This window comes from Pipistrellus hanaki, assembly GCF_964339955.1.
Source record: "Pipistrellus hanaki genome assembly, chromosome: 8".
NCBI classification, from domain to species: domain Eukaryota; kingdom Metazoa; phylum Chordata; class Mammalia; order Chiroptera; family Vespertilionidae; genus Pipistrellus; species Pipistrellus hanaki.
This window is the reverse complement of record NC_140510.1, coordinates 21899445-21922640: the sequence shown is the minus strand read 5'-3', so window position 1 is coordinate 21922640 and position 23196 is coordinate 21899445. Positions and strand designations below refer to the sequence as shown.

The 23196-nt window shown below is 35.6% G+C and overlaps 1 protein-coding gene across 1 annotated transcript in view; it reads left to right on the top strand.

Moving 5' to 3' along the window:
• Nucleotides 1-23196, top strand: part of LRP1B (LDL receptor related protein 1B) — a 1553318-nt gene that overhangs the window by 1069909 nt on the left and 460213 nt on the right. Inside the window, exon 32 of the mRNA XM_084892846.1 lies at nucleotides 16118-16267. Within this exon, the coding sequence (XP_084748972.1) occupies nucleotides 16118-16267 (150 nt within the window). The remainder of the gene's footprint in view (nucleotides 1-16117; nucleotides 16268-23196) is intronic.

Sequence of the window (23196 nt, the reverse complement as noted above, 5' to 3'; positions counted from 1 at the left end):
CTACTCCATGTCAGTATTATTATATTTGAAAATTACTTTTAAATGAATCCCATATCACAATTGTTATTTTTAATTTGTGCAAGATATACTATTTTACTGGATAAAAACACACACAGAATCTTCATTACAAAATATACCTTAATTAGAATTGTGTATGTCTTTTGACTTAGAAATTTATTGAGTAAACAAATTTTTTTAGTATGAGATTTCTGTTTTTGATCTATTGATAAGAATTTGATACTATCCTTCTCCTAAAGGGTGCAAGAAACTAAATCATTTTAGATTTTATTAAACTTGGTGACCTTGAGAAAATTACTGTTTGCTTATGGTGCTGGCTTTTCTCGTCTGTAAAATCAAGAAAAAATATTTTATAAAGAGAATTGAATGAATAAAAGTTATGAGAAGCACATCTGGTCTTTAATAGTAGAACCTTAAACAGAAGTAATGGAAGATATATTGGGTCCAATAGACTGGAATATGAATAATTTGATTGTCTGTAGTATCTATACTAATAAAAGGGTAATATGCTAATTAGACCAGACATCTTCCTGATGGCCTTCCAGACAAAGCCATGGTGGCAGGACCAAGGCAAAGACAGTTAGAGGTGATCAGGCTGGCAGGGGAGAGCAGTTAGGGGAACAGGCAGGAAGAGGGGTTAGGGGCAATCAGGCAGGCAGGCAGGCAAGTGGTTAGGAGCCAGTGATCTGGATTGTGAGAGGCATATCTGACGACCCACAGGGATTGGAGCCTAAACCAGCAGCAGTCAGACATCCCCTGAGGGGTCCCAGATTGGAGAGGGTGCAGGCTGGGCTGAGAGCCCCCACACCATGCATGAATTTCATGCACTGAGCTTCCAGTTAAGAGTAAAAATGAATTCAGTAAGGGATAATCATAAAATATAATTCATAGAAATCTAGCAGAAGAATACATATTTTATTTTACAGCTTAAAATTTAACACTGAGTTTCCCTTTCTGATAGTTCATTATTGGTGCCTAAAAATGCAGCTGACTTCTAGATATTTATTTTGTATCCTGCTACTTTACTGAATTCATTTACCAGTTCTAGTAGTTTAGTGGGGGAAGGTTGAGGATTCTCTACATAGAGTATCATGCCACCTGCAAATAATGACAGTGTTCAGTTTTCTTTCCAATTTGGATACCTTTTGTTTTAGTTTATTCTTGTCTGACTTAGGTGGCTATGGCTTTCAGTAATATAGTGAATAAGAATGGTGAAAGTAGACATCCTTGTCTCATTGTCTAATATATTGGCATAAGGGAAATGCTTTTGATTTTGCACATTAAATATGATGTTTGCTCTAGTTTGTTATATGTGTCTTTTATTCCCTTGAGGTATGTTCCTTCTATTCCCACTTTGCTGAGAGTTTTTATCATAAATGGGTGTTGGATTTTACCAAATGATTTTTCTGCATCCAGAGATATGCTTATGTGGTTTTTACTCTTCATTTTGTTTCTGTGGTGTGTCACATTTATTGATTTGCACCTATGGTAACAACCTTGCATCTTCAGAATAATCCTACTTGATCATGGATCTGATCTTTTTCATGTATTGATGGATCCATTTTGCTAATATTTTGTTGAGGATTTTAGCATCTATGTTCATCATGGATATTGGCCTATACATTTTTTTCTTTGTAGTGTTATTTTTTTCCCTGGTTTGGGAATTAAGATAATGCTGGCCTCATAAAATAAACTTGAGAGTCTTTGCTCCTCTTTAATTTTTGGAATAGTTTGAAGAAGGTAATTGTTCCTTTCTCTCTGAATGTTTGGTAAAATTCCCCTATGAAGCCACCTAGTCTAGAAACTTTATTTGTTGGGAGGTTATTGATTTTTATTTTTATTACTGCTTAAATATCACTAGTTGTAATCTGTCTATTCAGATTCTCTGATTTCTCCTGATTCAGTTTTGGAGCATTGTATGTTTCTAGGAATTTATCCATATCTTCGTATTGTCCAATCTGTTGGTATAAAGTTGTTCAAAATATTTCTCACAATCCTTTGTATTTTGTTGATGTCAATTATTACTTATCCTCTTTCAATTCTAATTTTATTTGGGATCTCTCTCTTGATTAGTCTGATTAAAGGTTTGTCAGACATATTTACCTTTTCAAAAAATAGCAATGGATTTTATTGATCTTTTGTCTTGTATTTATAGATTTGTGTTTTTTTGTTTGATTGTTTGTTTTTTCCTGCTCTGATCTTGTTTCTTCTACTCACTTTGGGCTTTTTTTTTTCTTTTTCTTTTTTTTCTTTTTTTCTTTTTTTTTTTTTTTTTTTGTGTGTGTGTGTGTGTGTGTGTGTGTTTTCAAGTTTCTTTAAGTATAAAGTTAGGTAGTTTCTTGAAATAGGTCTGTAAAGCTATTAATTTCCCTCTTATGACTGCATTTGCTGTGTTCATAGATTTTGGATTGTGTGTTTTCACTTTCATTTGTTTCAGAGTATCTTTTAATTTCTTCTTTGATCTATTGTTACCCATTCATTGTTTAGTAACATGTCATTTAGCCGCCATGTCTTTGTGTGTTTTCCAGTTTCTGTCTTATGATAGATTTCTAGTTTCATATAATTATAGCCAGAGGAGATTCTATATGATTTCAAGATTTTTAAAAATATGTTTTTATTTATTTTAAATAGAGAGATGAAGGGAGAGAGGGAGATAGAAACATCATTCGTTTGCCTCCCATATACATCTTGACCAGGGATTGAACCCATAATCTGGGAATGTGGCAGACTGGGAATTGAACCCGTGATCTGTTGGTGTAAGGTCTGATGCTCAGCCAACTGAGCCACATTGACAAGGGCGTGATTGCAATATTCTTGAATTCATGATATTTAAATTCATGATTTGTGTCTTAACATATGGTTGATCCTTGTAAATATTCCATGTGCATTTGAAAATAATGTTTATTCTGATGCTTTGGAGTAAAATGCTCTGAAGATAACAATTATAAATGTTCTATTGTGTCATTTAAGGCCATCATTTTATTGTTGATTTTCTGTCTGGAAGTTCTCTCTGTTGATGTGACTGGAGGTTAAAATCCCTTACTCTGACTCTATTTCTGCCAATGTCTTCCTTTATACCCATCAATATTTATTTTACATACGTAGGTGCTTCTATTTTGGATACAAAAATGTTTATAATAGTTATACCCTCTTATTAGATTGATCCCTTTATCATAAAATAGTGTCCTTTGTCTCTTACTTGTAGCCTTTGTTTTAAAGAGATATAAGTTTTTTGAGATATAAGTATTGCTACTGCAGCATTTTTCTTATTTCTGTCTGCATGCTACATCTTGTTCCACCACTTTACTTTTAGTCTGTATGCATCCTTTGTTTCCTTGTAAGTCTTGTGTGTGCATGTGTGTCTACTAAAAGAAACAAGTACAACGATGTTTAATAAATCATTAATAATATAGAAAATGGAGCCGGGACCGGTTTAGCTCAATGGATAGAGCGTCGGCTTGGGGACTGAAGGGACCCGGGTTCGATTCCGGTCAAGGGCATGTACCTTGGTTGCGGGCATATCCCCAGTAGGGGGTGTGCAAGAGGCAACTGATCGATGACTCTCTCTCATCGATGTTTCTAACTCTCTATCTCTCTCCCTTCCTCTCTGTACAAAATCAATAAAATATATTAAAAAAAAAAAATATAGAAAATGGAGAAAGTGTAAATCTTCATCAAAAGAAAAATGAGTAGCCCAGCTAGCATGGCTCAATGGTTGAGCATTGACCTATGAACCAGGAGGTCATGATTCCATGCCAGGTCAGGGCACATGCCCAGGTTGGGGGCTTGATCCCTAGGGTGGAGCATTCAGGAGGCAGCCAACCAATGATTATCTCTCATCACTGATGTTTCTATATCTTAGCTCCTCTCCCTTCCTATCTGAAATTAATAACATATGCTAAAAAATAGAAAAAAGGAGTAAATAAATGCAGCATGTTTATGTGCTGAAATACCATATATACCTATAGACATATTTATGTATATAAATATATATGAAGACATAAATGAATTTCTAGAGCATTGAGTGAGAAAAGTAATTAGCAGAATGATATGGCACGATGACATTTATATAACTTTAAAATGAAACACACTATTTTAAAAAATATATATTTTATTGATTTTTTTACAGAGAGGAAGGGAGAGAGAGAGAGCTAGAAACATCGATGAGAGAGAAACATTGACCAGCTGCCTCTTGCACACCCCCTACCGGGGATGTGCCCGCAACCAACGTATATGTCCCTGACCGGAATCGAACCAGGGACCTTTCAGTCTGCAGACCGACGCTCTACCACTGAGCCAAACCGGTTTCGGCGAAACACACTATTAATATAGGTTAAACATGGGTGCACATATTCACAAAGATATGGCAAAGGTAAACTGCAACTATGCAGACTAATGTTATAATAACAGGTGTCTTTGGAAAGGGACAATAATGACATTCAAAAGGGAATTTTTATATCTCAAAAATGAAAATGTATTTTATATTTCATAAAAGATTCAAGTGAATACAACAAAGTATTGATAGTGTTCAGTTCTATATAATGAATATAGGAGTGTTTATTTTTGTCTCTCCTCTATGTTAAATCTGGGCTTCTCAAAATATTACTAAAACAACCTGTGGTGAAAACAAAGCTGGATTTCTTGTGTACAACAATAAAAGTGAGCATTAATTCATCAGCATCTTGGTAATGTCTCAGAGGGGAAAGGGCCAATGAAATAGTAATTGAGATATTGCACTCTAGTTTAAGGCAGATATTTCAATAGGGGTCTTGGTTAGGATTAAGGATTATGATATAACTAGAGGCCCATTGCATGAAGATTCATGCAGTAGGCCTTCCTTCCCCTGGCTTCCAGCATCGGTTTTCCTCTGGTACCTGGGACCCAGGCCTTTGCTCTGGCCGCTGCCTTCCGTTTTTGCTCTGGCCTGAGTGCTACTCCTGTAGCTCCCTCTAATCCCCATCACCACCACCCCTTCATAACAGGCATCCCACTCAATCTGGCCACTCTGTGCCTACATGTGTGCTGCCCAGAGGACCAGGGGGACAGGGCTATCACCATCTTTGTTGGGTTAATTTGCATATTCACTTCTGATTGGATGGTGGGCATCTCAAAGTGATGGTCAATTTGCATATTTCTCTTTTATTACTGTGGATAATTTTTGGTTGGTGGATACAGAAATGTGTTCTATCTCCTCTTAGTTTTCCACCAATATACCAGATTTTAACTCAAGTATTATTTCTTCAAAGAAGCTTTCCCTGCCTTCCCTGACTAAGCTGAAGTATCTTAGACACTTTTAGCATCATTTCTTTTTCACATTTTTAGCTCTTAACCTTTATTCTAATTTTCCATTTGTTTGTTGAGTATTTGCCAACTAGAAAGGAAACCCTGCAAAGTTAGGAACCTTATCTGTTTTATTACCATTGTGTTCTCAGTCCAAAGTTCAGTGCGGGACATAAAGGAGTAATATTTTATGTCTTCAGTAAATATTTGTTCAGTGAAGTGAATACTGTTTCCTATTACATGGAAAGAAGCTGTTATAGCATTGAATAAAACTAATATTTATTCCTATATCTTAGTTGACTGGGATTACTATGTGAAAAAAAGTGCATACTTGGTGATCTGGGTATAGATTCATGATGCACTCCATTCAGTGTATCTGATTTGTAGGAAACAAATTCAAGTATTCTCATGCGAAGTTAGTTGTTTATAAAGACATGCATGACTAGGCAGGAAAAGTTGGAAATATTTGGTCTCTAAGTTGGCTTTTCCACTTATTACTCTTGTTGTTTCTCACCCTCTCCTATCTAACCCTGTGGCCATTAGACTCTCATTAGCAACTTGGAGGTTTTTTATTCAAGGAAATAATAGGCAAAAAAGTATTGCTCAAGTTATCTATTTATTGACAGTGCCTTTGGCACAGGGCATAAGCTAAAACTAAAATATTGAACAGTAACCCCTCTTCATCCTGACCCTGTTGTAATGTTTTATTTATTTATCCTATAGTCTATAAAAATCCTTATCTGTAAATTAACTATAAAAATATTACTGTGAATAAGTTTATAGCAGAAAAATTCTAGCAATATCCATTATGTTTAAATTCTTTATTTGTGAAGGATGATGCACTGATTTATAACTATGTTGCATCATAACTATTGTTTTAAGTTATAGTATTTTTTTCCTTTTGTTCTAGAAACATTTTGTTGAAATATATTAAAGAACTTATACTGTTTATTAATTCATACAGAATACTTGGCTTATTGTCTTTTCTTATTTTTTAAATTATTTGTTTCTTCTATTTTTTTTTCCTCCTCTTTAAGGATAGCTTAGCTGTGTGATGCAAATTAGTGAACAAAATATTTTTCTTGGTCTTATATATAAATTTAAACAGCCATTTAGTGTAATATCAAAGTTAAGACTCAGAAGTAAACATTTGATATAGAAGAATCTTTGAAATACTCTCAAGAATTCATAGTTTTGTATTCCCACTTTACAGGATGCTTCTAAAACTACTCCCCTGAGATTATTTTTTAAATGAAATTTTCCAGTACTGTTAATGGGTATAGAAACGTGTGAAGAAAATAAATACAAACCCGTTTTTGTTGGTACACATGGTGATCCTATCCATGAAATACTTATCTATACATGTAGATATTTAGTCCTGTGTTATTTACTCATTGAATTTCACTGATGTTTATCCTTACAGGGAATTCGTGTGATTATATTTTCTTTTTAAATATATTTTATTTACTTTTTTTACAGAGAGAAAGGGAGAGAGATAGAGAGCTAGAAACGTCGATGAGAGAGAAACATCGACCAGCTGCCTCTTGCACACCCCCTACCGGGGATGTGCCCGCAACCAATGTACATGCCCTTGTCCAGAATCGAACCTTGGACCTTTCAGTCCGCAGACCGACGCTCTACCGCTGAGCCAAACCGGTTTCGGCTCGTGTGATTATATTTTCATGATGAGTCTTTCTGAGCAAAGTGTGGCTTAAACCTGCTCACTGCATTCCCTCCTAACCTAATAACCTAGAAAAAAATAGGTTATTAGGTTAGGAGGAGCTGCTATTTAGATTTTTTTCTCCTCAAATGTATTGATTGACAGATTATAAATGGTAAGAATATAAGTTTCATAAAGGGTGGTAGACAATGATTGGTTTGAGTTGAAACTTCCCAGCCTCCCCAGACAGACAATGTGTTATGAGAAAATACCACAGTCTGTCTGGGGAGGCTGGGAAGTTTCAACTCAAACCAGTCATTGTCTACCACCCTTTATGGAACTTATATTCTTACCATGAAACTGGATCTTTGTGTTGCATGCACTTAGCCTGGGAAGTATGTTACTGCAGAACCATCATCACTTTGGAAACAAAAACAACATAATTACAGTGACTACTTTTTAAGCAATTAGAATACGTCAAGCACTGGTAAACTGCTTTGCATTAATCATCTTGCAGTAATCACTTCTGGAAGTCTTTCTTAAATGATTATGAATTTAGAAACTGAGGTTTGTTGAAAGAAGTTAGTTGTGGTGATGAGTGGTAGAGTTAGAATTAAAATACCATTTTATCTTATATTGGAAACCATAATAAATCTTAGCAAATATGTTATGCCCAGAAAGGCTCATTTCATATAGCAAGTACCTGACCTCAAGCAAAGATCAGGGAATGAAACTGGTACTCTTTCCAGCATGGAGGGTCGGGGGGAAATCCAGAGCTTGGGTGCTGCTGAGAAATATGTGCTCAATTAGGATTCAGCAGTCAGCTTTTCTAAACAGCCAGGCATATGCAAGAACCAATGTGCCAATTATTGGGCCACACAATTATTTCTGAATCTTCCAATGCTAGATTTAAACAAGAAGTCAGTGATATACAGGCTTTCCAGTTGGTGAAATTGCTGTTAAATTCTGTTTCACTGGATTTCCCTTGCTTGCTAGCTGTTAAATCCATATGCATGATACACTTGAAATAGAAGTGCATTATAATCTTATCAGAACACCCAGCATAACATTTTTTGAGTATCACTGAAGACTAAGTAATTACAGCCTCCAGGCAGTTCAGGCTGAATAACTTTGTTTCTGTTACATAGAAATCAACCTTCCAGTTATCCATTGTTGAATTGAATATTCTCAATTAAGATTTATTGCTCTGTCTTGGCTACATTAAGTGCTTAGAGCAGTTTGCATAACAGAGGATTTTAATTTACTAGTTAAAGCCATTTCCATGTTTAAAATGTTTACATATTATGGATTTTATCCTTCAAGTCTCATAGAGCAATGTGGCCTGCCAATCAACATTGCCCTTCGTGGCTTGTTCTTAAGAATCTTGTGCACACTATTTTTATTTCCTTGATGTTTTCCCTTTACTTTTAATGCAGCCTTAACCAAAAGTCATTTGTTTATTCAACCTTCAAGTACACCTTCTCGAAACCTAAACACATTTTATTATTTAATAATTTCAACCCATATGCCACATAATGTGAATTTTGCAATCTATCCATGGATAACATTCATAAGCACTTTTTACACCATCAAAAGAATTCAAGGAGTCTCATTTAAAAAAAAAATCCTGTGTCTGTTTTCTTGCCTGATAATGCAGTTATTTATACACACTCAGTATTCATTATAGTTACTTTATTAGGTATGGAGTGTAATCAATGTATAAGTCTGTGCATCTCAAAATAAATGGTAACAATAGGTTTTTTAAAAGATTAGAGAAATTGACAAGGCAATATTAAAATTACATTATACATACATACACAAATAATTGAAATGTATGTTTCCTCTGATCATTTATTCATTTTTAAAGATTAATGTAAAAAAGATATAAAAAAAAGTTATGAAGCATATACTAGGTACTGTACCCTGAAAATAAAACCTGGAAGGTCATGGTTTAGTGAATGAAAAAGACACAGATAACTACAAACCATTTGATAAAATTTTTAGTCAAGTTAAGCAAATCCAAACCACTTACTGTTGTTCATAAGTACTGTCTTCCAGACACCATAAAGTCAACATGATTGGGTACCACAAAAATAGAGAAAACAAGTAATTCTTTATGGAGAAGGAAAATAGAGATGAGTTGTAACCAAATTGGTGGTAGTTTGAAATTTCAACTAGATCTTGAAGGATTAAACATACTTTATTTATGTAGTAAATTTTTATATATTTATTTATTTTTATTGATTTTAGAGAGAGAAAGGAGAAAAATAGAGATAGGGAATCATCAATTAATTACCATCCACATGTACCTTGACTGGGATCAAGCCCACAACCTGGCTGTGTGCTCTAACCGTGAATTGAATTCACCACCATTTGTGTATGAGACAGTGCTACAAACAAAGGAGCAACACTGGCCAGGATTATTCTTTAGTTTTTTTTTTTTTTTTAATATATTTTATTGATTTTGTACAGAGAGGAAGGGAGAGAGATAGAGAGCCAGAAACATCAACGAGAGAGAGTTATCGATCAGCTGCCTCCTGCACACCCCCCACCGGGGATATGCCCGCAACCAAGGTACATGCCCTTGACCGGAATCGAACCCGGGACCCTTCAGTCCCCAAGCAGACGCTCTATCCATTGAGCCAAACCGGTCCCAGCTATTCTTTAGTTTTTAAAGAACTGATAGGACAAAGGGTTTTCCTTATTCTTATCAGAAAGAGTAAACAAGCATAATAGGGTTTTCCTTATTCTTATCAGAAAGAGTAAACAAAATAGTGTGATATATCTAGAAAACTGAATATTACTGTGTAGATAGGAAAAAAATGTGTAACATAAGGAAATATTTAACATTATATTGACAGGAACTATAATTTAAAAAATACTAAAATTACACAATCCAGTGCTTTTAAAAGTATTTTGTTCCACTTTACCTATCACGCTATTAAATATAGGCTTGGAAAATTATACAACTATTAGAGTTAAAGCTTTTAAAATAATACTTTAGAACACAACTCTTCTCAAGAAACACTCTGTCACTTGTCTTGGCCTTTCCTTTGTTTCTTCACGTGTTATTTTTATAAGGCACATAATTTTTTCCAGTCATCAAGCTTGAAATAAGAATTTATCCCAGGTACAATAATATATGTGCCAGAGAATGGAGGAGATGATAAAATCTTAGCTTGATATGATAAGCAAAAGAAACTAAGTTAATTAACTTACCTCCGTAATTCTGTATGGTATTAATGACTTCTTAAAACTCAATGAACTGAGAAGGATAATTCCAAGGAAGATTTAGATCAATTTAAAATTTGGGTAGTATAAGAGGGAAAATATATATTTTTTTCTTTGTCCTCCAATGTTTTCTGTCTGGAATAATGGAAGATCAAGTGTTTTACACTTCCAAGGGAGACAACATGGATTGGTAACACTGAGGAAAACTAATGGAAAATAAGTGTTGTAAGTGAGCTTTGTCATGTAGATCCCACTCAGTGCCATCTCTAGGATGATCAGTTTAGACTAGTGATAAAGATTCTAAGTCTGCTTTTAGGCAAATAATGGGGAAGGACAGAGTGAATCTGCTATTTCTCAAATATCTTTGACTCAGAATAATCTTTAAGCCAAAATGGTATAATTTGGAGGGGCATTTTCTGGTCCTGTACATACTCAACTAGTTGTTGAATAGCATGTTTTCCTTTTAAATGAAATTTTTATTGAGAGGAAATTAAATTCATATACGATTTTAAAAAGTAATACAGAGAGGTCCCATGTGCACTCCATCTATTTTCCCCAATTGAAACATTATGTAAAATTATAGCACAATATTAAAACCTGTGTGCATAGTATATAGACATATATATATATATATAATCTTTTTTATTTTTTAATGTTTTATTTATTTTCAGAGAGAGGGGAAGGGAGAGGGATAGAGAGATAGAAGCCTTGATGAGAGAGAGTCATCAACCTATTGCCTCCTGCACCCCTTGCTAGGGATTGAGCCTGAAAACTAGACATGTACCCTGACAGGGAATTGAACCGGGGACCTCTTGGTTCATGGGTCAATGCTCAACCACTGAGCTATACCAGCCAAATTACAACCCATATATTGAACTTAATACATTCTAACCATATTATTCATATTTTATGCTTTATTTGTACTAATTTTTGTTTCTGTAGTTACATCTATAAATTTTATCACATTAGTAGATTTCTATATTTACTACCACAGTCAGGATACTGCATAATTCCAATGCAACCATAATGCCCGTTTATGACCTCACCTACCCCTATCCTACTGCCATCCACATACCATCAGTCATCCATTTGTAAAATTTTACCATTTTAAAATGTTACATAAATAGAACCATAGAGTACATAACCTTTTGGACTGGCTTTTTTACACAGCTTATATCCTTGGAAAGTCATTGAAATTGTTCAATGGATCAATAGTTCTTTCTTCTCTATCAGTGAGCAGTATACTATTATATGTACACTAAAGGCCAGGTGCATGAAATTCATGCATGGGGTGTGTGTGTGTCCCTCAGTCCAGCCTTTACCCTCTCCAGTCTGGGACCCCTTGAGGGATGTCCAACTGCCCATTTAGGCCTGATCACGGTAGGGCCCTGCTGGCCTGCCTGCCTTCCTGATTGCCCCTAATGGCTTCTGCCTGCCAGCCTGATCACCCCCTGTCCACTTCCCTGCCAGCTTTATTGATGCATAATCACTCCCCTGCCTACCTGGTTGCCCCTAACTGCCTTGCAGGCCTGGTCACCCCTAGCTGCCCTACCCTACAGGCCTGGTTTCCCCCAACTGCTTTCCTCTGCTGGCCATCTTGTGGTGGCCATCTTGTGTCCACATGGGGGCAGCCATCTTGTGTGTTGGAGTGATGGTCAATTTGTATATTACTCTTTTATTAGATAGGAGAATATAGTATACTACTTAATCTTTCTCCTGTTGAAGGATTTGGGATGTTTCTAATTATTGACTAATACAAATAAAACTATGCATATTCAAGTACAGGTTTTTGTATAAATATAAGCTTTAATTTCTCCCTAATAAATTCCTAAGGTTGCAATTTTTGGGTCCTAAGGGAGCAGTATTCTTGATTTTATAAGAAACTGCAAAGCTTTTTTCCAGAGTGGCTATACATTCTTACTAGCCATGTGTCAGTGATCCAATTTTTCTTTGCATACTCACTAACATATAATTTCATGAGTACTTTTGTTTTAACCAGTCCTGTAAGGTTTTAATTCATTAATTTTTGTATGATACTCAACATATTTTTCATGTGCTTGTTTGCTTACCATCTGTATATCTTATTTCTGTGACATGCCTGTCCACTTTTTTTTTTTTTTTTTTTTTTTTGCCTATTTTATAATTTTGTTTAAACTGCTGAGTTCTGGGAATTCTTTTGTTCATACTAGTATTTGGTTGGATATGGAGGTTACAAATGCTTTTTTTCTGACTGAAGCATGTCTTTTATTGGCTTTCACAGAACAGAAGTTTCAATTTTGGTGTGCCTGTATCACTGAGAAAATATTGTGTGTACATCTGAGTATATATATATATATATATATAATTATTTTAATTTAACTTCACTAGGGAGAACTCCTGAAGAGAACTTATCATTTTAGTAATGAGATTATTTAAATAATTCACTTATCCAGTCTATGTTTATAATGTTTTCCTTTGCTCTAGGCATCATGCGAGGCACTGAGGCTGAAAGATCAGTGACACAGCTCCTTCCCTCTAGGCACTCACAGTTCAGACACAAAGGTGCTGAGTGGTAAACTGGGGAACTTTGACCCAAACTGTGTGCCTTTCCTGCTCTCTCTGATCACTGCTTTACCTAGCGCAACTCAGACTCTAGAAACGGCAGGGTGTTAAGTGGAGGAGCAAGTTCTGACGTCGCAGACTAATTTGAAGTTAGGCGCAGTCAATAGAAATGCCCTCTCCTCTCTCCTTCAAAAGAGGCGTTAAGGAAACTTTAAGGCATTCCCTAAGAAAAACAGGAATAATTCTGATTTTAAAACCCAAGGTTAAGTACAATAATAGACTATTCTAGTTAAGCCAGGAGTAAAATTAGTAGTATAAATGTGGTTTCTTACAACTGCTGTATATGGCTCACAATCGGACTCTTCAGTTTCTTTGCGGCCAAAGCAAAGAGAGAAATATGACCAGTTACAATTTTATATGTTCCATATATAGCTCTTCCTGGCACTGAGCCCTGAAAGAAATTTCTCCCATGGGTCCTTGTATAAAGAGGTCACTGTGTGAAGTACTGTTTTCAGATACTGTGTTGTGTCCTGGGAATTATAACAGTCTTTTTCTTATGGCTACTTCTTATAGCATCCTTCATTTAAGCCAAGGGCATAATGCCAAAGCTCAATTCCACAAGCGATTCAGAGAGGGACAAAAACACAGCGATATAAAAATGTATATTGTTCTCTGATGATTTGGCTTGATTGAGAGAGAAAATTTAAAGTACACAGAAGGATAGATAATTTCCTAAAGGGAATTCTTCATGAATGTATTTGTTTATTCAATTTTTGTTGAAAATTCAGCAACAGAAAGTTTGGGGTTACAAATGTATCATACATTGGTAGTAAGGTATCTTTATTGCTAATTATAGATGGAATTATGTGCTTTAGATAGTCAACTAAGCAGACAGTAAAATAGAGCACTTCTGGAAATTGAGTGGTTTAAACCACTAAAAATTCTTTTTAATACTAGAAAAGATGCACTTAGGTACCTGCAGAGTAACCAACTTTCTCTCATAAAACATTGAATGGTGAGTAGAGTTTTGCCCTGAAAATGTTACACCATAAAATATGACTGTGATAGTCATGATTTAATTATTTTTCCATTGTGATTAAAAGCAATAACTTATCGCCGAAACTGGTTTGGTTCAGTGGATAGAACATCGGTCTGCAGACTAAAGGGTCCCAGGTTCGATTCCAGTCAAGGGCATGTACATTGGTTGTGGGTACATCCCCAGCAGGGTGTGTGCAGGAGGCAGCTGGTCGATGTTTCTCTCTCCTCGATGTTTCTAACTTTCTATCTGTCTCCCTTCCTCTCTGTAAAAAAAAAAAAAATATATATATATATATATATATATATATATATATATATATATATATATATATTTTTTTTTTTTTTAAAAAAACAATCACTCATCATGGTCATAAAAAATAAATAAAATAAAAAAAACACAAAAAAATGAAAATGTCTCCCTTGAAATATATTGTATAATTTTGTGCATTGTGAATTTTCTGGTGAACCATCTAGACTTCTATTAGCAAAACATACCAGTAAGTCCCTGATACATTTTATAGACTTGTTGAATTATTTCTACTTGATTGAAACTGCTCTGATAAGTCAATTCCACTGTCGGACCTGGTTCTATCTATAGTTGAGAAGTTTGTGCTATTTTAATCCTCTCTCATTGCACTTGAACTTGTAATTCTCTTCATTTGTCTGCCCTCCCTCCCTTCCTCCCTTTCTCCCTCCCTTCTTCCCACCATACTTCCCTTTTCCCTTTGTCCTTTTCTCCTTTCTTTCCTCCCTCCCTTCCTTCTTTTTTTATATAAAAAAATTAGATATTTTTTATGAGGAGGATATTTTTTGTGGTTTGTTCAATCCATTCTCTGAGGGAGATCTCAGAGAGTTTACCATATATAACTCAGGAATATAATACCTGTGATCCACCTTGTTCTGGATCACAGATGACCAAATTGGAGCCACAGAGTTATTGTTATAATGTACTAGTAGATCCCAAGCCTATTTAACATGCATGTAATTAAATAGATGGGAACTAAGAACCCTCAGCAATCAAAATGTACATGTACTGAGACTTTAAAAATCATAAATACCACGCCAATGTAATGGTCCACCCTATATAATAAAAGCCTAGTGGCATCACACCCTTGTGTGATGCCCTCATAAGATGGCCACCACAAGATGGCCACCACAGGATGACTGCATGCACAGTGGAGGCAGGGCCTGGTGGCTGTTCTGCATGGTGAGGCCTGGGGGCTCTGAGGCTCTGTGTGGCATGGAGGAGGTAGGTCCTAATGGAGGAGGTGGGTCATGGCAGCTGAGGGTAGTTGTGGGCTATCAGGCCAGCAGGGAGCAGTTAAGTGTCTATTAGGCAACAGGGGAGCTGTTAGGTTGGATCAGGCTGGCAGGCAAAAGGCAGTTAGGGGCAATCAGGCAGGCAGGTGAGCGGTTAGGAGCCTGCAGTCCCAGATTGTGAGAGGGATGTCCCTGGAGGGGTCCCAGATTGGAAAGGGTACAACCCCTCCCATGCATGAATTTCATGCACCGGGCCTCTAGTAAAATATAATAAAGGTAACCTAGATTGACACATTGTGACTTTGGCTTAGTTCATTTACTTGTTGAATGGTTTATCTTTCTAGGCAGCCCCTAAATGATCCCCATTGAATTCAATATATCAGTAAAATGATTAATTCCTGACATTCTTCCACCTTTGAATTTACTTGAAAAAAGTTGAAACCTCCTATTTAAGTCTATATGTGCATAAGGTAAATTTTACTAGAAGTAGAAGAGGGATTGTACATTATATAAGTCAAATTAGTGTCATAAATGAATATTACACTTTAATGCTTTATGAAGCCAACTAGTATAATAAGAGGCCAGGCAGTCATTTTGGAAATAGAACATTTATTAAAATTTCTGGGATAATCATCTACTATTTAGGGACTCAGTTTCTAACTGTTCTTTATATTATTCTCCTTATATGTAAAGTAGAACTCAGTGTCACAAGATTGTTGTAATAATCAACAGAGATAATGGTTAAGTGCCTGTTAAAGTATATTGTTTCACAGAAAGTTAACACAGTATGTATGTATGTATATATATATATATATATATATATATATATATATATATGCACAAAAATAAATTTACAGTTGTAAGTATGCAAAACAGAATTTATCTTTGTATTATTTATTTATTAGTTATTATATTATATATTATTAACTTGCTTTTGCCCACCCCTGTATATTTTCCATTAGCTAGACCTCATATTTTCAGACAAAAATCTGAGATTGCAACATATTTCCCTGCCTCAAATTTAGTATTAGGTGAGTATTACAATTTAAGTGGCTACCCTTATGTTTAAGATGTATAATTTAATTACAGGTCTATCGATAGACTATGTGGAAAACAAGCTTTATTGGATCAGTTCCGGAAATGGAACCATAAATAGATGCAACCTAGATGGTGGTAATTTAGAAGTAATAGAGTCAATGAAAGAAGAATTAACAAAAGCTACAGCCCTAACCATCATGGGTAAGTACAATGGTTCTATAGTGAGGATGTTATTATTGATTGGGGGTTGATTAATTATGATCAGTTAAAAGCTGAGAAGAATCGCTGCTCCATTAATTCCACATTTAAACTGCACATCTCTATGAGGGTGTTTGTTTGTTTTTTCCCCTTCTTTTTTTCACATTTAGCAAACAGACTTGTAACATTATACACATCAGGGACTTTATTATTATTGATTCTTGGATTACTGTGAATTGTTTTATTTTATGATTATTTTTTATGTTCTACTAAAGTGTTTTAAAGTCTAAGGGCCTTGTGCATTTGTCACAATAGCAAATGTGGCTTATCTCTACTTATAAAGGATAGCTTGATCCATGCAGATAATTCAGGAGACAAGGCCACAGGGTCCATTGAACAATGATAGAAATTATTCTCCAGCAAATAAGTCTTTTCTATACAGGCATACCTCAGAGATATTGCAGGATGGGTTTCAAACCACCACAATAAAGCTGATATTGCTAGATAGTGAGTCACACAATTTTTGGGGGGATTTCTCAACGCATACTAAAGTTACATTTGCACTATACTGTAGTTTATTAAGTGTGTAATAGTATTATGTCTAGAACAGCAATGTATATACCTAAATTTAAAAAAATACATTATTGCTAAAAAGTCTAACCATCATCTGAGTTCATCAAGTGTTGTGATGTTTTTGTTGGTGCAAGGTCTTGCCTCAATGCCAACAGCTGACAACTGGTAAGGATAGTGGTTGCTGAAGGTCCTGGTGGCTGTAGCAATTTCTAAACATAGGGCTATAATGATGTTTGTCACATCAATTGACTCGTTTTGTTATAGTGATTTCTCCGTAGCATGGTATGCTGTTTGATAGCGTTTTACCCATGGTAGAGCATTCACGATTGGAGTTAATGCTCTCAGACTGCTTTGCCAACTGCCACTGCTTTCTCAACTAAGTTCCCATGATAATCCTTTGTTTGTCATTTCGACAACCTTCCCAGCATCTGCACCGGGGGTGAGTTCAGCAACAAGACAGCTCACTAAAAGAGAAGCACTTTTCGTTTCCTCCAAGAATGTTACCTTTGCTTTCACAACTTGGCTGTTTGGTTCAAAGCATGGAGCTTTGGACCTGTCTAGGCGTTCTGCATGCTTTTTTTTTTTTTTTTTTTTTTTTTCCCCCACCAAGCTTAGTCATTCTAGCTTTTGATTTAATCATGTGCGACTCTTCCCTTCTCTTGAACACTTTGAGGCCATCATAGGGTTATAAATTGGCCTAACTTTAATATTATTGTGCCTCAAGGAATAGGGAGGTCTAATAAAAGGGAAAAGGATGGAGAACAGCCAAGCAGCTGGAGCAGTCAGAACACACCCACCATTTATCAATTAGGTTAATTGTCTTACATGGGTACAGCTCTTGGTTTCCTAAAATAATTACACCATAACAAATATAGTAATTAAAAGTTTATATATTTGAGAATTACCAAAATATTACTAAGAGCATTGCCAGAGAGTTTATTGTCTATGTGTTTGTTTGTTTTTTTCCTAGGAATTTTATGGTTTGGGGTCTACCATTTAAGTCTTTAATCCAGTTTGACTTTATTCTTGTATAGGATGTAAAAAAGTGATCTAGTTTCATGTTTTTCTATGTATATGCCCAATTTTCCCAAAACTATGTATTAAAGAGACTGTCTTTACTCCATTGTATATTCTTACCTCCTTTGTCATTAATTGACCATATAGGCATGGATTTATTGCTGGGCTCTCTATTCTGTTCTGTTGATCTATATGTCTGTTTTCATGCCAGTAGAATGCTGTTTTGATTACTATAGTCTTATAGTATAATTTGCTTATCAAGTAGCATGATACCTTCAACTTTATTCTTTCTCAAGATTGCTTGGGCTATTCAGGGTCTTTTGTGGTTCCATATAAAGTTTAGGATCATCTGTTCTAGTTCTGTGAAAAAAATGTCTTTGGTATATTTCCTATTGTGCTGACTCTATAGATTGCTTTGGGTAGTATGGATATTTAAATATGTTAATTCTTCCTGATCAAGATGGTAGAGTAGGTAAACACTGGGCTCATATCCTCCAATGACCATATTAAAATTACAACTAAAATATAGAACAACTACCCTTGAGAACCACCTAAAAACTAGCTGAATAAAACTCAGATAACTAAGGATATAAAGAAGAAACTATATTGAGGCTGGTAGGAAGGGAAGAGACACAAAATGGGCAGATCCCATACCCAGGTGTCATGGTTAGGAATTGAGAGGGATATCTCAGCTACAGATATCCCTGAGGAGCAAGGGGTCCCATCTCCACACTAGGTTCCCTAGTACAGAGCAAGAGAGCAGAGATTAGGAGTACCCAGAACATCTGGCTGTGAAAATTAGCAAGGATTTCATCCAGGTGACACTTAAGGCTGCTATTAAAGCGGTCCTCTTAAAAGGCATGAGCATAGACTCACTCTCTCATGAATACCAACCCTAGACTCTAGCAAAGAGACAGCAGCACTAGAAGTGCCAGGGACACATGGAGAGGACCTGAATAGTCTAACTGTAGGGGGTGACTAGGGGGGCAGCTCTCTCCAGGACTGAAATGCTATCAGGTGCCACTGCTACTTCCTTGAATGCTTCCCACACCCAGCCAGCAGGCACAGGTGGGAGTGCAGAAGGTGCATGCTTCACATGCAGTACCTTCTGTGCTTTACCTTTTCTCCATTGTGTCAAGGAACAGAGTTTACTTTGTCAGGATTGACTTGCACATCTTGTCCAATGGCAGTTGACGAGTACTCTTGACGCCTTTTGCTGTGGGCTGATGTCTGTGTCCTCCTGAATTGTACGTGGAAGCCCTGAAGGCATGTGGAGGTGGGGGCATTTGGAAGGCTATTAGATTGTGACTGTACAGCCCACATGGACTAGTGTCCTTCCAAGAAGAGGCCAGAATGTTAGCCTCTCTCTCTCTTCCATGTGAAGATAGAGCACAGAAGTGATGGCAGCATGCTCTTTGACTTCCAGGTGCCAGAACTGAGAAACCCTTTCCATGGTGTAGGCCGAATATATTTTTTTTTTTTTGCCATTTTTTGTTATAGTAGCCTAAACTATGACATATTTCCAGTTATTAGATATAAGCTGACTAGGTTGTAACTTTGAAAATTTATTCCTCATTAAAAAAAAAAAAAAAAGACCATGTCAATTGTCTTTTTCCAACTGTGAGAGTTAGCAAATACAATAGTTTTGGCTTTTAAATACAATAGCTTGTAGCTGTAAATTTTTGTCTACTACTTACTTTTCTTAATTTTTTTTCCTCAGTATTTAGCAACTCCTTTTTTAAAGGAATGTTTTAAATAAATATACTTCAGGTTCATGAAATAATGATATTCTAAAACATTTTTCTTATGTGATTTTCAAATGGCTTATGCTGTAAGATATACTTAATTATTGATTACCTAGTTTTCAAGCATAGTTTATTTGTTTGCTTTTATTCATCTTTTTCATATAACACTGGTGTTTTCTTGATCTTTAATATCTGCAGGAGACAGTGAGTTAAATGCAAATTAATCAAGTTGCCATTCAATTTTAGGTGCCTTTGTGAGGAGGAGGAGGAGGAGGAGATTAAAACTATTGATTAAATTTAGGACTTGTGGGTTATTTATGTATTATATTCAGCATATTCAGTTTGAGAGCAGACTGTATATATTGTATTCACATTGAAGAGAAAGTTAGAAAAATCAATTCATGGAGCTGAGTGAAAATATACAAATAAAACAAATGTACTGGCAGAAATTGGTATTTGGAGAAAATTAAGATGCAATTCAGGAAATTGTAGGATGATGACTTACTTGTATTTTTTATTGGGGCAAATGGATCATTGATTTAAAATAGAAGTGAGTATGAGGATTATTCAAGCAAACAAGCAAACTTGCTTGAATAATAATAGAAAATACCTCTCATTGGTGAATTTAATGGTTGGTATCTTATTTATCATAAGTGATCTTGACATAGTACATTAAAATGAGTCATGTAATAATTTGTCAAGTTTTGCTAGAGCAAAAGGGTTTGAGTCCACAGCACTATAAAGGTGGCAAGCTTAAATTTAAAGCTCTATACTACATGCACATCTTATGAGATGTTTATTTATTGTTCCCTGCTAATTCATTGCATAAACAGTTACTTTCATTGAAATTCAATTATACATCTACTTTAATTGTTATACTTGTATGGGGCCAAATGATCTTGAGAAATTACTTTTACCATGATATCTGAATCATTTACATATAGTCTTCATTGTATGATTAAAACAAACTTTTAGAATTAAATGTAAGCTTTAAAAATTACTAAATTTATCACTTTTATCAATTAAATAAGTATACTTCAGGTTCCTACTATTCATTAACCAGCTATGGTTCTGGTACAGTTACAAGGTCTCAGTTTTCTATTCTACAAAAATATGAACCTTGACCAAATAAGTTACAAAGTCCTAAAAACCTTCTATGATTTTATCACTAATGTTTTGACTCAAGGGTGCAGGAAATAGTTTAAAATGAATCATTGTCTAAGTTGAAGCAACACAGGAGAGACAAAAATTGTCAATAAAAATAAAGTTCACTTGTGAAGTTATGCTAATCGGAATTCATATAATCTGTTTTAGAAATTTGGCAAAGTTATTCAATTTTGACATTTAGTTAGGAGTTTGGTGGATGTTTACAACATAGAGTTATTTAAATTTCTTATCTTTAGAATGGATTGATACTTTTTATAAATGTCTAAGTAGCTATCTTCAACATCCATCTAATCTTTGAATCACTTGCAAATATTGGTGAAATTCTTTTTAAAATAAAAGAAACTTTGAGTCACAGGTAAGGCCAAAAATATTATTTAATTATGCATTTTCTATAAACAGTTAAGCTCTCTGCTAAATTTATTTCTTATTAATTGCAGTTTAATATATTACACTATTGATTTGTTTTAAGTAGCAATTTGCCAGAATAAGCTTAATGTATAAATATTAGAAGGATATTGAATTTTGTCTACTGTTGGAGTCTATCAAGGAATAAAAAAGGCATATTCTATGTGCATTTTTAGTCTCCTATCAGATATAAACCCAAACCTATAATGAGTTAACTTCCCTTGATTTGGTTATGCCCATATTCGTTTTAAATCGGTGTTAACAAAACAATAATTTGCTCTTTAGGGAGCCCTTGAAAAACTTTAATGAAAGTAACCCGTAAGGACATTTGCTCATACTTTTCATAGGCTCACTTCACAAATTTGAAATAACCATTATGGTTGCTATGGAGAGTCTAGCACATGGGTAGTTTGCCCTAGGAAAGCCAGAGCTGTCAGATTAAAATGCTTCCAGAAACATCTGAATATGCATGTGAAGGTCATATTCATTTACTCAAGAGTGGATGCAGTATTGCCTTACCTGCTTTGCTCATTTGTTGGAGCATTGGCCCAAGGACTGAAGCATCCTGGGTTCAATTCTGGTCAAGGGCAAGTACCTCTGTTGCACATTTGATTCCAAGTCCGGTTGGGGTGTGTGTGGGAGGCAACCAATCAATGTGTCTCTCTCGCATCCATGTTTCTCCCACTCTCTGTCTGTCCCCATCCCTTCCACTCTGTCTAAAAAAATCAATGGAACCCTAGACAGTTCAGTTCAGGGATAGAGCATCAGCCTGTGAACTAAAGGGTAGTTAAATTGAACTGGGTTCAATTCCGGGCAAGGGCACCTACCTCAGTTGCAGGGCTCTTGCTGGTGGCCTGGCCCCAGGTCCTGGTCTGGGCTTATGCAGGAGGCAACCAATCGATGTGTGTCTCTCAGATAGATGTTTCTCTCTCTCTGCCTCTCCCCCTCCCACTCTTTCTAAAAATCAATGAAAAAATATCCTCAAGTGAGGATTAAAAAAAAAAAAAGGATATAATGTTAATATTGTTGGGGATAAAATGTTTCTAATGTTTCCACTGGAGTTTTTACAAGAAAGCTCTTAAAATCGCCTGGGCTCTCTGCTGATTCAAAGGAACTCTAATCTAAAGGCAAAAAAAAAATATTCTTTACCTACAGTAACACTTAGGCTCTCTCAGCTACTTTCTCAGTTATATGCTTTTTAAAAATCTGTATCTGTATTCATTTCAGCAAAATATTGTGTGGTATAGTGACTAAAATTAGGATTTATTGAAAATAAACCATCTCTAGCACTCAATTTATATACTTGTTATGAACATTCAAATATATACATATTAAAAATAATAGAAATTTGAAAAATATGTGTACAATACACAGCCCATAAAATTGGCATGCAGAAATCATCAAAAGCCCTTGTCCTACTTCCTAAGATAAATTATTATGGCCAGTTGTCTTGACAAGTATGGAGCATTATTAATGATGGGGTGAGGGTGTGAGTCTGGTGCCTTTTGTCTAGCTAAGATTCTTAGACTGAGCACTCCCAGAGTCCCTCTGAAATCTAGTCTGACAGGATCCTCTACCCTAGTCTTCCTTTTTTTAAAAAAAAATATATATTTTATTGATTTTTTTACAGAGAGGAAGAGAGAGGGATAGAGAGTTAGAAACACCAATGAGAGAGAATCATTGATCAGCTGCCTCCTGCACACCTCCTACTGGGGATGTGCCCACAACCAAGGTACATGCCCTTGACCAGAATCAAACCCGGGACCCTTCAGTCTGCAGGCCGACGCTCTATCCACTGAGCCAAACCGGTTTCGGCATACCCTAGTCTTCTTATGCCAATGGAGCAGGTCTGATAGCTTCAGAATTCTTGACTTCAATAGTCTACCGTATGGAGTCATTCTCTCTGTTCCATGAAATGTAAGTCCTCTTTATTTGTTGCCAAGTGCAGGGCTTTTGTTTGCTTTTTAAAATCAAAACTTACTAAATGTCTCTCTCCCTCTGAATGTGAAAAGGGGCTGAAACGTG